General features: G+C 51.7%; 4 protein-coding genes across 4 annotated transcripts; 2 read left to right on the forward strand and 2 right to left on the reverse strand.

Moving 5' to 3' along the window:
- Positions 1-499: 499 nt before the first annotated feature.
- On the reverse strand, positions 500-3,088 carry KD926_000963 (uncharacterized protein; the record flags this gene model as incomplete). The annotated part of the gene is made up of 3 exons (XM_053096509.1): positions 500-2,208; positions 2,281-2,676; positions 2,731-3,088. The coding sequence occupies 3 exons, from the start codon at positions 3,086-3,088 to the stop codon at positions 500-502; spliced, it is 2,463 nt and encodes an 820-aa protein (XP_052959343.1).
- A 2,109-nt stretch (positions 3,089-5,197) lies between these two features.
- Positions 5,198-8,082, forward strand: KD926_000964 (P-loop containing nucleoside triphosphate hydrolase protein; the record flags this gene model as incomplete). Its single annotated transcript, XM_053096510.1, has 5 exons — positions 5,198-5,901; positions 6,103-6,971; positions 7,084-7,354; positions 7,457-7,925; positions 7,993-8,082. The coding sequence occupies 5 exons, from the start codon at positions 5,198-5,200 to the stop codon at positions 8,080-8,082; spliced, it is 2,403 nt and encodes an 800-aa protein (XP_052959344.1).
- A 1,143-nt stretch (positions 8,083-9,225) lies between these two features.
- On the forward strand, positions 9,226-10,223 carry KD926_000965 (putative catechol dioxygenase; the record flags this gene model as incomplete). The annotated part of the gene is made up of 2 exons (XM_053096511.1): positions 9,226-9,476; positions 9,533-10,223. The coding sequence occupies 2 exons, from the start codon at positions 9,226-9,228 to the stop codon at positions 10,221-10,223; spliced, it is 942 nt and encodes a 313-aa protein (XP_052959345.1).
- A 2,248-nt stretch (positions 10,224-12,471) lies between these two features.
- KD926_000966 (phosphotransferase family protein) lies at positions 12,472-13,344 on the reverse strand (the record flags this gene model as incomplete). Its single annotated transcript, XM_053096512.1, has 1 exon — positions 12,472-13,344. The coding sequence occupies one exon, from the start codon at positions 13,342-13,344 to the stop codon at positions 12,472-12,474; it is 873 nt and encodes a 290-aa protein (XP_052959346.1).
- Positions 13,345-14,125: the final 781 nt, after the last annotated feature.

Raw genomic sequence — 14,125 nt, forward strand, 5'->3', positions numbered from 1 at the left:
ATATCAAGAGACTTGATGAGGCAAAATTCGGGTTCACTCTGCAACGCTGTAGAGTGAATTGATCCGGTGATGGGTGATGGATGAAGGTTGAAGGTGGACGGAAGACCGAAGAGAGGAGATGCCAAGAAATGAACAGTCCGACGAATACGCTAAGCCTGATCCGGAGGGTTTCTTTAGTAAACAAGGCAAACAGTTGGTGCCAGCCGCATCTATGCGATCGGTATGCAGGGAAGGAAGAGAACGATGGAATGATTGAGTGCGAGGAGTATCAAAATGGGCACCGAGAACGATAGGTAAAGGAGACGAGGTCGGATAACTCAATGAGAAATGGGAGAATCCTATGAAGTTATACTCGTAGGGAAGTACATATGAACGAACTGGAAGAATAAAGAATTAAGATGTTGACATTAAAATGCAATATTGAAGATAACACGTTCATCCATCTCATCCATCTCTTTTATCTGTGTGCCAAACGTCGCGCATCTGAACGTCCTCAGCTTCAGTACCATCGCGACAACCACCCTCGTCTCGATGAGACCCTCGCATATTCCTCCACAGCCGGCGTAGTCGGCTTCATGACATCCTCCGCCTCCATGGACCTCATCGAGAATCTTGCTGTCGGGATGAGCGGCGTTCGCTCCTCTGCCTTCGTTCGAATATAATAATGCTCGTCCTCAGGCTCCATACCGACAAACCATTTCTCCTTGAAATGCTCCCCGTGCGGTCCGGCACCACAGGCACCGTCCAGCTTAGATGTCGCTGGACTGTTCATCGCCAGCGTGAACAGATTCTGTGGGTCTGTGAAGTCGGTCAACTGTCGCCCTTTAATGAGAAGCATGTACACGAGACAGAAGGCACTGGTGATAAACGCCAGCCCTAGTATCACGTAGAAAACGTAGTGCCATTTCTCAGTATAGCTAGACTGATATCCGACGACCCTTACGGAGGCGCGGAAAAACTGCGGCTCTGGGCTAGGGACGGTCGCATTCTTCGGCTCCTTGCTGATGTCGGTGTAATTCCAGAAATGGACGAACGGGGCGTTGGCAGAGCCGAGAATGAGGGTGTTGCCGGCCATGACGGCCAGAGCTTCCGCAATGGATGGGACCTTTGGGTCAAGGGTGTCGTTCTTGGGGGTTAGCTGCATGAGAACGCGGGAGTTGCTGGCGCGGCCGTTGGTGATGCCCGTGTTAAGACTCAGGGCTAGGGCCCAGGAATGAGCGATGTTTTTCCAATCTGGGTCCCAAGCACCGTCGGGCGCGTCGGGGTATGCCTGGTCATAGCGCCATTTGTCGTCAGGGTTGTCGCATTTCGTGCCAAAGGAGGCGCCGCGAATGGACGCAGAGTAGTACGTTGAGCAGCGAGGGCTGAGCTTGGCTTTCATGGAGCAGAGGACATATTCTGGGGTTCGGTTGGTGGGAGCATGGCCGAGGAGGTAGAGGGAGTCACCGTAGTAAACGGAGCCGTTGACGATGGTGTTGTACGCCTCGGGAAATTTGCCGAAGATGGGTGGCCGTGCGTCGTACTTCTTCCCCCACCGGAAGAGATCGTCGACGACGGTGCGATTGAGCCAGGATGGATAGGCAGGTACATCACTGTGCTGGTCCAGGGTCCAGTTGTCGGGATTGAAGCGTGAGTGTGGCCACGTTTTGTAGATCAACGGGCTTAGTTCCTTTGCGGACATGCCAGCGCAAAGGACGTTCACTGCCGGAGATGGAACTCGAGCTAAGAGATCAAAGTTGCCCTCCGATGAGATTCTGGGTCGGTGGAACCCGTTCTGGGGGTTGTTTACTGCACCGGCCACGCCGCCATGAGGCATCGCGGCTGTCACGTTGATGACCATGCGCCCGTAGCGCTCCGACAAGTCGGTGATATTTGTCTGGTCGATCCAAACTCCAGTCACGGTAGTGTTATCGAACATCGTTCCCACCGGCAGTGGTCGCTCGCCTTGGACCAGCGCTGCAGACGTGTTTTGGGAATCGAGGTTGCTCCATTTCGAAAGGTAAGCGTGGTAATTGTGGTATGCCTGGCTGACGTGTTGAAGCTCTAAGCAGGTATTTCCTCGATCCTGCTCTGATTCCGACGGGTCGATATCGTGAGTAATCACCGTCTCGCAGTGGTTGCGCATATCGTCGGGCCAGGCAAATTTGGCGGTGATATTTCCCGTCAGCGTTCGGTCCTCGTAGGGGCCTTGGAGGAGTTTTGGTGATACTGTGGAGGCACCATGTCAGTAAAGCTAGAACTTCACCTGGGATTTGGTTACGGTAAGGTTTGCGCACTCACCAAGTGCTTCGGCAGCGGTCGTGTAGAGCATGGCGACAATGGTGGCCGTCAAAGTGAGCATCCCCAGTAAAGTCAACGCCGAGTAGCGCATGGCTTGGGAATGGATGATCATCGACGCCGGCTGCATAATCCATGTCCGCATACTCAAATCCGAGATGGTGATCCCACTAGATCCCTTCTTGATCGCCCGTCGACTCAGGAACTGCCCTAGAAAGGCGACAAAAACGCTGACAAATGCCAACTCAATTGTCTTGGCAAAGAGGGCACTGAGTAAACTGGCAGTGGAAGGTCGAAGACCCCCATCCGTACCGATTGACTGCTCATATCTCGGGCGCAACAAGGACACAAAGAAGTATATGCCGGATACAACGGTTGAGTAGATGGCTAGCACCAACACTGTTATAGGGACCCATGAGCACCGACGCTGAACCACTCGCTTTTTGCATGAACATTTGGTCGCGTTGAATTCACTGTCGACAAACGATGCTCTGGAGTAATGCGACCGTAGAGTTTGCTGCTCCGAAAAGCCTGGGGAGAAGAGATCACTCGTGGGAGTCGCCTGGTCTGCCCCCCGACTGTCTCGATTGGACACCAGTCGTTGCGTGGAACTGTTGATCCCCAGCCCTGTGTAGGACGTGACATCTTCCTCCTCGTGCGGCGTTTGGGCCCGTTCGTAGCGGATATAGGAGCGGTCGGACGGAGAAATTGGATCGAATGGAGTCCATGACGTTGTCGGTCGGTCGGAACGTGAATGAGACGATCGAGAAATTGATGGGAGAGGAAACTGCTCTGATTGACCGGACGACATTGTGCTCAGCGGTTGAGGAGACTGGCGACAGCGACCGGGACGTCCATTCTCCAAGGAAGCAGAAGCAGAGAAGACCGCAGTCGGAAGCCGTCCGAATATATGAGAATCAAGCCGACCCAACCAGGATTTAGCACCAGAACAAGCGGCCCTGGAAAGTGGGGAGAGGTAGAAATCGAGTGACCTTTATGGCGAGATAGAAATGAAAAACCAGCAGGCTGGACGGCTGGACTCTCAGCCTCGTGGTCTATATGCGTTCGTGTTCCCCTTCCACCAATCGTCGGGGTTCGTGCCCAGGGTGTCCGTGCGCTAAGAATAGATTAATTCATATACGCCATTTGCCAAGATCACTAGTCCGTGAAACGTTGATTTTGGCTTTGGGGGATGAGGTCGACCTAAGGGCCCCCGTCTGCCGCGTTTCTCTCTGTGTCGGGACAGTTGTCAAAGTCGACAAAGGACCAGGAAATCAAGGTCTGGCGTGCAGCCCGGACGAGGAAACGAGATACCTCCTGTAATCCCGTTAGCCGCCATCTCATAAGGCTGCCCGTTATAGCGGAGTCCGCTTGCCTAGTTACGCCGACGAGTGCTTCGTGCCAATCAGCGGAGTCGCAGTGTTCTCGGGATCGACGCCATCTCGCCGTCGTTGATGTCAGCGTGCCTGCCTTGGCCTGGATGATTAGGCATTCAGCGGACCGAGCCCAGCTATAGATAGTAGCACCTGGACGTGGAGTAAGAAAGCGTTACGCAAGCAGGAGGCAAGGAAAGAAAGGCTGGGGAGAAGAGAGGAGAAGACGGGGAGGAGAGGTCACGCGGTCGGCTTAACCCTACCACGCCCACCCCTTGCTGAACACTCACGCCGCTCATTCACCATCGCGAGAGTCCAAGAATGCAAGTTCGAAATGATCCGGAGATTTGATGGACTGCTCCACCATACAGTGTGCACCCCGGTTTCTTTTATTCGAGAGTTTCGTGAAACCACCCGTCGAGGCTAAATATCTGTGGACATAGACCTTAAGTACTTTCATAGAAAAATTAATTTGCGACAGCTTTCCATTATTGAATTTCGATTGAACAAAAATATTCCCAATAGCCCAGTTGCATGACAAATGAGTTTACCTCACCTTGGACGTGAATGCCATATGGTTGACGCATGGGACCGGTCTCATCGGAATGGTAGATCGCTGCCCGCGCCCGTCGTGAATTGTGAATGCATCAATTAGGTAGATTGCATGTTCAAAGGTGAAGGAAGATAATAGGTGTCGCTAGAATCAGCTCGGCCTATTTATCCTGCTCGATTTCACAAGAAAAACCCCAAGAGATCGATATTTGAAGTGAAAGAGATTCCTCGTGCAAATAATCCCATCAACAACGACAACAATCTATCATTAATTCCATTTCCCCCTGGCGTCGAGAATTCAGAGACTGTTTCGTAAGTTCCTTTTGTGTACACTGCACTAATTTATGGCCTGTCACGAGTGGGACATTATTTTAACACGAGTCTATATATACTTTGAAGATAATACAATCAAAAGCAGTATAGGAACGACACAATTGGGTGTCATAGAGCGATAAATCTTCACCGTTAACCGTTTCCGCTGGCTGGAAATTTGGCTCAAGCGAGCTCGTGGCGAGTTCGAGGGTTTCCCGGCAACTCTGGTTGCGTTGGATCACCGTGCAGTTCTGACGACGTGTATTGACCGTCCCCCGATGGTAGCGAGCTCTTTGGTTCAAGTGGTTGAGAGATCGAAGCATTTTTGTTGAAGCCAGCCTTGTCCTCCGCAGGGACAGTCTCGCTGGGCCAAGACTTGGCACAGGCAAGGGCACAAACACAAACATAAGAACAAACGGTATGATCCTAATATTTGATGAGTGTTATGCCATCCGTAGAGTAAAGTCAAGCTGAATAAGGAAGGAAACTTCCGTCAATCGATATAAATTAGCACCATATAAATAGCCCGTCCACGAGCTGCCCTTCCGCCACTTTGAAGCAAGTCAACAACTGCGCGTTCACGGTTACAGTTACTTTGACTTTCAACAACTCAGAAGGTCAGGACGGAGAGATCTGGCATTAGGAAGCTTCTATTGAAGTTCATCATAGAATTTGGGAAGTTTATGTATCCCGTAGATCTCAGCCAGTTTTCGCAGACCTGCAAGTGCTTCTACGACCTCCTCCGTGAACAGAGAAAGGCTGCCACATTGAAACACTCTGGTATTATTCAGAAGGACTATACACCAGGTGCTCTGTCATCCTGGACGGTAACTCCGGAGTGTGCTTGCCTGGGATCAAGCAATACACCTGATGAAACGCCAGCCTCTCACTTGGTCTTGGCCATACGCGAGGGACGCGTCGGAGCTCTTCGAAATTATCTAGAAGCAGGGATCGATCCCAATGGCTTTTGGTGGAAGTCTCGACTGCCAAGTGACGCTTGCTGCCCCTGCTTTGACAATATAGACTGCATTAAGCTTCTCTTGGAATGTGGAGCTGATTCAGCGCTGGAGGACGAGAGAGGAAATGCTCATGACGTTAGACATAAGACACTGTTGATTCGCGCATATCTGAATGTATTTAGGTCTAGTTTGAGAACTTTCAGCTGGCCGGGACACCCCATGTTTTGGCGTAATTGGAGGCCTGAGTATGACAAGGTAACTCGTCTCATAAAGGCAGGAATTAAGATCACGAATACCATCGAGGCGGGCCACATACTTATGCAGGCCAACGCCCTCGACGCCCTCAAGCTGGCGGTTGAACTTGGGTCTGACCTTTCCAAACTCAAGCAATACGCGACAGGCAGAACAACCTTATCGTCTACACTTTGGTACGCAGGCCCGGATGCACTTTGGTATCGGTTTATATGGCCACGAGCCTTTCAATAATAATTTCGAGATAGTCGAGTGGTTGATTACGTTGTGTCCTGAGCTCATCAATGTTGAAAATCCTGACGGCATATTGCCATTTGATCTTGCGTTCAGCGAGTACCGTCCTGATATTGCCAGACTCTTAAGGACGCAATCCAAAGCGCAATGCAGCCATTAGGCATCGGGAATGTGAATCTCGAGCAGCACACTGATTCAAATGATGAGTCCCACGACCAAATACTGGAAATACCTCCTGCGACAGCGCACGAACCTATCCATGATATTGAGGACCTAGACCGAACCAGGCAGATCGGCGAATTTTCCGTCTACCTTTATTATGCCCGAGCCATGGGCCCTTTACTTTGTGTCCTGTTCCTTGTCGCTCATGCCTTTCTAGCCTTTGCGGAGAGCTTTCCGCGAGTCTGGCTCAGCTGGTGGACCCAGGCAAACAGTAACCAGCTTCCAATATACCAGTCCGTCTACGTCGCTTTCGCGCTGGCTGCCTCCCTGCTCATTATAATTTCCATCTGGGTCGTCTTCCTAGAACTGATGCCGAGATCTGCCGTTCGCCTGCATCAGTTCCTACTTGATGCTGTTATCCATGCACCTTTGTTGTTTTTCGCCTCCACCGATTCTGGAATTACCCTCAACCGCTTCAGCCAAGATATGACACTGGTAGATCTCGCTCTGCCGATCGCGTTGATGTCTTTAGGTCAATCCTACTTCGGATGCGTTGCAACTATTGGTTTAATCGCCACCGGCTCCGCGTACATGGCTATCACAATTCCCTTGGCCCTTGCTGTTCTCTACGTGCTGCAAAAGATCTATCTGAAGACCAGTCGCCAATTGCGGTATCTTGACCTAGAGGCTAAAAGCCCCTTGTACTCTCACTTCGTTGAGACCCTTGACGGACTGCCCACCATTCGGGCGTTTGGCTGGCAGTCGGCCTCAACCAGTGCTCGTGAAACATTAAGATGCGTCGTAAAAGCCATACTACATGCTCATCTGCACCCAGAGATGGCTGAACCCGGTTCTGGATCTCGTGGTCATGGCGCTGGCGGTTCTTATGGTGACGCTGGCGGTCGTGTTGCGTAATAAAACGAACGCTGGTCTGCTGGGCGTTGCCTTGAACAATATCTTAGGATTTAATCAGTTACTTTCTTCTTTTATCTCTTCGTGGACGCAGTTCGAGACTTCCCTTGGGGCTATCGCTCGGGTTAAATCGTTTGTTGAGAATACTCCGTTTGAATATCGGGGGGAGGGTCGGCGTCTGCCTGAGTTTTGGCCTGAGAAAGGCAGTATCGATATCCAGGATGTTTGCGTAGATTATGCGGATTGGAGTACCGCGTTACGTGATGTTTCGATGGTCATTGCTCCAGGGGAGAAGGTTGGTATTTGCGGTCGGACTGGGAGGTGAGTCTCCGCCGGTTTACATTTCCATCCCGATTCTTCTCTCATTATCAAACGCTCTCCACCATCATTACTCACGAACCTTTCATCTATCTAGCGTAAAAGCTCTCTCATTCTCGCTCTACTCCGTCTCGTCAACCCAGCCTGCGGCAAAATTCTCATCGACGGACATGATACGAGTACCATCTCCTCAGAAACAATCCGAGAGCGTCTTATTGCTGCCCCCCAAGACCCTTTCATTCTCGCGGGCTCCATCCGATATAACGTCGACCTAAACGGCACCGCCACCGACGGAGAAATTATCACTGTACTTCAGCACGTCGGCATCTGGGAAGCCATTGAAACTCGCAGCGGTCTGGATGCCGTCCTCCACGGTCAACCCTTATCGCAGGGCGAGCAACAGCTACTGTATCTGGCTCGGGCGCTTCTAAAGCAACGAGCTAGCAGGAGTGGATGCCCGGTAGTTATCTTAGATGAGGCGACGAGTAGCGTCGATAGGGAGACAGACTGTCGGATTCAGCGGGTTCTGAAGGATGTGTTTCGGGAGTGTACGGTTGTGAGTGTTGCTCATAGGGTAAGTTTTCTGGTTCCTGAACCCTGGTGCTCTACATGGATTTGGTCGCTAACGTATTTGATTGTAGTTGGATACGATCATTGATTTCGATAGGCTTCTGGAGAAGAACAGCCTGTTTCGACGCATGTATGGGAAGTCAGAAGCATCTACTCCGTAGGTCAGGAAGGTAAACGTCCTTGGCTGATGGTCATGGAACCTTTCCTAATCCGACTGATTGTCCCTGGACATAACGTACTTGAACTTGGCAAACCTAAGCATTAGCCTTTATTTACCATCTCCCATTACTCTTCATGATTTACCTTCTACAACCCATTCTAGACCTTAGATCATATGTTCCTTGCATACTCCGGAATATAAATATCTATTCTTGCATTCACTCTGAAGATATATTTCCCGAGCCATGGTCGTGCGTGAATATTTCTCCGCACATTCGTCCATACAGTCATCCGTTGGGTTACGAACGACATAAAGAATATCGCGATGCTGAAACACTCGAAGGCCCAGCCAGAGCATGGCATGATTGAGCGCGATTATCTTCTTCCCCGGCGGCTTGGCATATCCCGTTCGGCACGTGCGGAGAGGTAGCCGGATGACTCAGCCGATCGGCAGCCAGGCCGGAAAAGGAAAGGGCCAATGAGGGACCAGCGAATGCCGCTGAGGCGGAAGGTGCGGCCAGGTCACGGGACCGGGGGGGGCTTCACCCCGCCTCGTGCATGCAGTGGGCGGTCGGGGCAGCGGTCTGACATTCTTGGGACTGTGACTGGCGGGGTGGGAGATTCTGCCGGGGACGGTAGTTGCGGCTGTTGAGGACCTCAGGCAGCCAGGCCCTCTCCCCGCCAATCCCGGGGAAGCCTAGAGAGATCTTATCCGCGCGGGTAAAACCTACTCCGGGTGCTCCCCCGCGCCTTTCCACACAGGGCCTCTAGTCTTCCTGTCTTACAGTCTGATTCTGGCTGCCGCTGCGTTTCGGCTGTTCCAGGGTCGACGTGACCGACGCGACCATGAATCCTTCCCCAAGTCAATGTCGGCATATCCAGCGGTTTCCTTAACCTTTGGCACCGTTTCCATCTCCCCCACATCCACGGGTAGCCGATTTTATTTGCCGTCACGGTCACTGGTCCTTGCATTTCCCTGGAGAAATGGCTTGCCACGATTCTGCCGTCTTGCTTGCATATAAAATCCTTCGTGATCCCCCTTCTTAGACATTTTTTGTTTCCCCATCCCATCCCAATCACACCCTCAGACCCGCTATCTTTAAATAGTCTCTGTCAAGGCAGTCTCATACTACCAACCACACACAATGTCTACCACTCGCGAGTTCGACCCTAACTTCACTCCCTATGTGATCAACTCCATGGGCCCTAAGACCCCCGAGCGCACCCGCGTGCTCCTGGGCTCCCTGATCAAGCACATCCACGAGTTCGCTCGCGAGGTTGAGCTGACGCCCGCCGAGTGGATGCTCGGTGTTGAATTCATCAACTCCATCGGAAAGATCAGCACTCCCATCCGTAACGAGTGCCACCGAATCTGCGACGTCATCGGTCTGGAGTCGTAAGTTTAACCCCGAATCTTAATTTCTGCCATCTCCCATTGACCACCGAATCTAGTCTGGTCGACGAAATCGCCAACAAGATCGTTACCGAAGATGGCGTCTCCCCCACCTCCAACGTCATCCTCGGCCCCTTCTGGTCGCCCAACGCTCCCTTCCGCGCCCTCGGCGACTCCATCATCCAAGACCCCAAGCCCAACGGCCAAGTCACCTACATGCACGGTGTGCTGAAGGACATGGAGACCGGCGCGCCCATCGAAGGCGCCGTCCTCGACATCTGGCAGGCCTCGGCCAACGGCCAGTACGACTTCCAGGACCCCACGCAGACCGAGAACAACCTGCGCGGCAAGTTCCGCTCCAACGAGAAGGGCGAGTTCTGGTGGTACTGCTACCACCCCACGCCCTACTCGCTGCCCACCGACGGTCCCGCCGGTGTGCTCCTGAACCTGATGGACCGTTCGCCCATGCGCCCCGCCCACATCCACCTGATGATCACCCACCCCAACTACGCCACCGTCATCAACCAGATCTACCCCAGCGACGACCCCCACCTTGACATCGACTCGGTGTTCGCCGTCAAGGACGATCTCGTCGTGGACTTCAAGCCCAAGACGGACGACCCCAAGGCTTCCTTGGACCTCGAGTACAACGTCAACATGGCGCTCAAGAAGCACCACCCTAACCCCAACTCGGCGCCTCCCGTCTCTTCGTTCGAGCGGTTCAACAAGAGTGCCAGCCAGAAGCTATAGATATGATGATAGACGGTGGTTTTTGTTGATGCATTTTGATTGTACAGGTACATAGCATTTTCTACGAATTTAAGCGATTTTGGGTTCTCTTCTACTATTTCTTGCCCCCGTTATCGTAGATCTCGAATTGAGAATGGTTGGGGTTTCCTGGGTTAGTCGATGCAGCATTCTAAGAAAGATGCGATGGGCCACGTGATACCAAACCCTGCAGGGCAGCTACATGCACATGACCCTCCAACACACCTCCAACGCAGGAAGGAACTCCATCCTTCTGATCATCCATTTCCTCCCTTTCCATTGAATCTGAGATGAAGTTCTCGGCAATCGCCGACTCTTCCCAGCGATGTTCGAATACAACAGATCGACCCAGCAAAACCCTTTAGGATGGCGCTCTCATGGAGCCATCCGCTATGCTGAATGAATGATCCGATTAACAACACGACCTGGCTGGTGCTGTGTTCATAATATATCACTATCTGGAAAGCCACCGGTATCGCATATAAAGACGACAAAGCCGTACCTGAAAGAAAGATGTTAGTCACCGTTCGGTGATAACAATTGGCCGATTTCATTGACAGAGTGTTGAATAATTGTCTTATCCGGAATATCCAACTCACGTCGGGATGGGCTCCCAAGGTATCAACGTTCTCCCAGTGGAGCTGATCGTGATCTGCACGCAGTTCATGGACGTGGGACTCTTCTCCGGCTATCACAAACATGCAAAGGCATTTATTGCCATTTGACGGAGCAGAGAAAGTCTTGCAATCAAAGAATGCCACGCAACCATGCCCCGTTGATAAACTCAGGCGCAGAAGCCCAACAATAGGTCGTTGGGGAGGTCCCTCCTACACGCTGAGAATATTCACCAATCTAGGGTTGGCCGTATACGACACTGACGTCGGTACTCCGAGAGCGTACCTGAGGGCCGGTGCAAATCCGAACGGACACAACGAACCGAGTCCACTGCTCGAAGCTGTGACGAACGGACGCACAGAAAGTGTGGTAATGCTGATCGAGTATGGAGCCGACCTATCCCCGTCACCTCCCATTGTATCTACCCGAACATCACGACGTTCTAGACGCAGATGCATATTCGGATTAGGAACAACGTCGCGGCTTTGGGTCCGAGTATAGTGCGCGCAAAACGGCCTCAGATTGCGAGGCTCTTGTTGAAGCACGGTGCTCCGCTCGGCTTCGTCTCTTCGTATCATCAGTACAGTGGATTGGATGAGTTAGGCATGGCACATAAATACTGTCCAGAGTTGGTGCCTTTTAATGAGAGGCGGCTCGAACTGGATCGTCAGGTGCAGACTGAGAAGATCGATGGATTGCTTCCACTTGATCTGGTGCCTTGGGATTGAACCCATTTCTATTTTTGCCGGGATGGATGTTTACGGGTTGAGACCTTGTATGAATCTATTATTTAATTTATTCCATACAGTTATCTATTGTAAACATGCAACTTATACGTTTCTCTCTTAGTCGGTTTTGGGAGCAATGCTCCAAAGACATACCCTATTTTATCAATTGAATACACACAAGGCTTGAATATGATATTATGGTTTTGCCTGACTCTGTCACGAATCCACCAGACATACCCTTGTTGATCAGATGATTACAAACTACAGGAGAATGTAGTATTAGTAGGTACTTTAGGTCTTCTAAATAGGGCAATTTTCACAAGCGCTCAGATGCCAATGGACCCTGTAGATCTCAAAATGGTTGAACTCGACCAATCGGTTATGACGATCCGAAGGTACTTTCATATAGTTAGGAAGAAGTTATTTGTCACAATAGGTTAGTGTCTATGGGGTTTGAAGAGTGCTCATAATATTAAAATGCTGTACCTATACCGTGAACCCTTCATTGTTCTCTTTAAACTTCATGTTCCTCATGCTCATCCTTGGAATAATCGATCCCTCTAAAAGGCTAATTCATTGTCTATGGTGGTCGTTGAATCCGCGAATCTACCTACATCGCTAGCAAGCAGTCTTTCATCACCGGCCACTGGTCAAGAACAAGGGAATAGTGCTCGCATCTGACAAGAAATCAGGTGTATGAGTAAGAATCAATGAGCTGCCATCTCCGTCAAGATCTTGGTCAGTCGTCTTCTCGCATCATTTTCGGCACTTATGTTCCTGTCTCGGAAGTATTGGATCGTGATTTTCTGGACAGATCGGTAGCATCCGTAACTGTATTGCATTGATTAGCCTCTTTCGTAATGTCATCAATCACCAATCTAATCGGTTCAGGCTGGGGTCCCGCACAGTAAATGTCGAATCGAAACCGGTTTGCTTTTCGTCGGGTGGATTCCAAAGCCATCGAGTACGGACGATGACGGGTTGTCAAAGATCTCCGCCATGTAGACGTCGCCCCATAGCGCACTGCTCAGGTCCACGACTCCAACTAAGCGTTTCGATTCCGGGTCTAGAATTACCTGAGACGGTCGACCCAGGTCCACCACGACGAGGCGCGCCTGTCGCACTTCCTCGAGCGCGGGGGATAATCGGTACAGCTGGTGCCGGATCTCGGCGTAGGGGAGGTTCACGAAGAAGTCCTCCGAGTCACGTAGGATGCCCTCGAATAGGGTCAGGAAAGCCTCTCGCCACGAGCGTTTCCCGGACCCCGTGGCCACTTGCTCGAGGGATCCGAAGGAGGAGGAGACGTTCTGCGAGATGTCGTGGGCTAATGACCCCAGTGACCGGTCGATGTCCTTTTGCGTTGTCTCGCTGATCTGGACCTTCAGTTCCTGTGCTGTCGTCCCGGAGAGAAAAGGTCGTATAATGAAGGACGAGCCGAACAGGTCGCCTCGACGGTCGTAATGGAGAAGTGACGGGATACATGGGGCGGTGCTCTGCTTTAGGATGGACATGGCTCGGGCTTCGGTGTCGAGGAGACGCTTCTCCTGTCGGAGGAGGGGTGTCATCGCTCGTGGCGTGCTTTTGAGGAGTAGTTGTTCTTTGTTGGATAGGATTAAGAGACACATTGAATGGAGATGGCCCTCGAGAGGGTAGATCTCTCGCACGTATACATTCTGCGAGAAGAGTCGCCCGATCACAGTGTCTAGGCTGGTCGTATCTGCACATTCGACATTGGAGCCATCGATGAGGAATGGAGACATGACGGAGGGCCAAGGGGGGTGCTAGCTGGGAAGAGAGGGACAAAGAGAGAAAGGAGAGAGGGTATTAAAGCAGGAACAAGAACCTCCCGGCCGCCATGTCTTTGAGTAAAACCACGGACAACCACCGGGGGATTTTGTCAAGACGAGACACGACACCGAGAAAAAAGAATTGGGTAGGGCATGTTGGCGTGCGCTGGCAACGGGAAGTTACATCTGAACGCAAGCGAGATCGAGCGCCACTGTACCGGAAGCATGACCCTATCCAATAACTTTAAGCGAGCCTCAAAGATGGGAAGGCAATGACATTGTGAGCGAAGGAGCCGGCGACGGGTCTTATAGATAGCGGCCGGAAACTCGCCTAAGGCTCCCGCTTGAAGAAAGGCGCCCCTGCAGTGCCTGAGGCCCCCGCCCAATCAGCGGGCGGCCTTACCGAAGACGAGCGACGCGACTTCTCTCGTTAAATTGAAGGAGTCAACAACGTTGCATCACCGACGAAGCTTCTCACGTCATCTTTCCGGAGGGAGTCATGGGGTGTCGGGCTGGTGAGGTAGGAATTCATTCATCGTACGGAGTACACTGAGTACGGAGGGGTCTACCCCCTACACTCCTAGAAACACGTCCACAGTCTTTGCTTTTTCTTACCTGTCCCGGTTTGTCCTAATCGCGTCTAGCGCACGATAAAGTCCGGGGCCCCGTCCTCTCGGCCTGATTTCTAGAAGCCGATCCGTCTAGAAATACTGGCCGAATGGACCTATGCAATCTATTCCTCAGCCGTTCAGAA

This window comes from Aspergillus affinis, assembly GCF_023601865.1.
Source record: "Aspergillus affinis strain CMG 70 chromosome Unknown NODE_11_length_483380_cov_85_280398, whole genome shotgun sequence".
Lineage (NCBI taxonomy): Eukaryota > Fungi > Ascomycota > Eurotiomycetes > Eurotiales > Aspergillaceae > Aspergillus > Aspergillus affinis.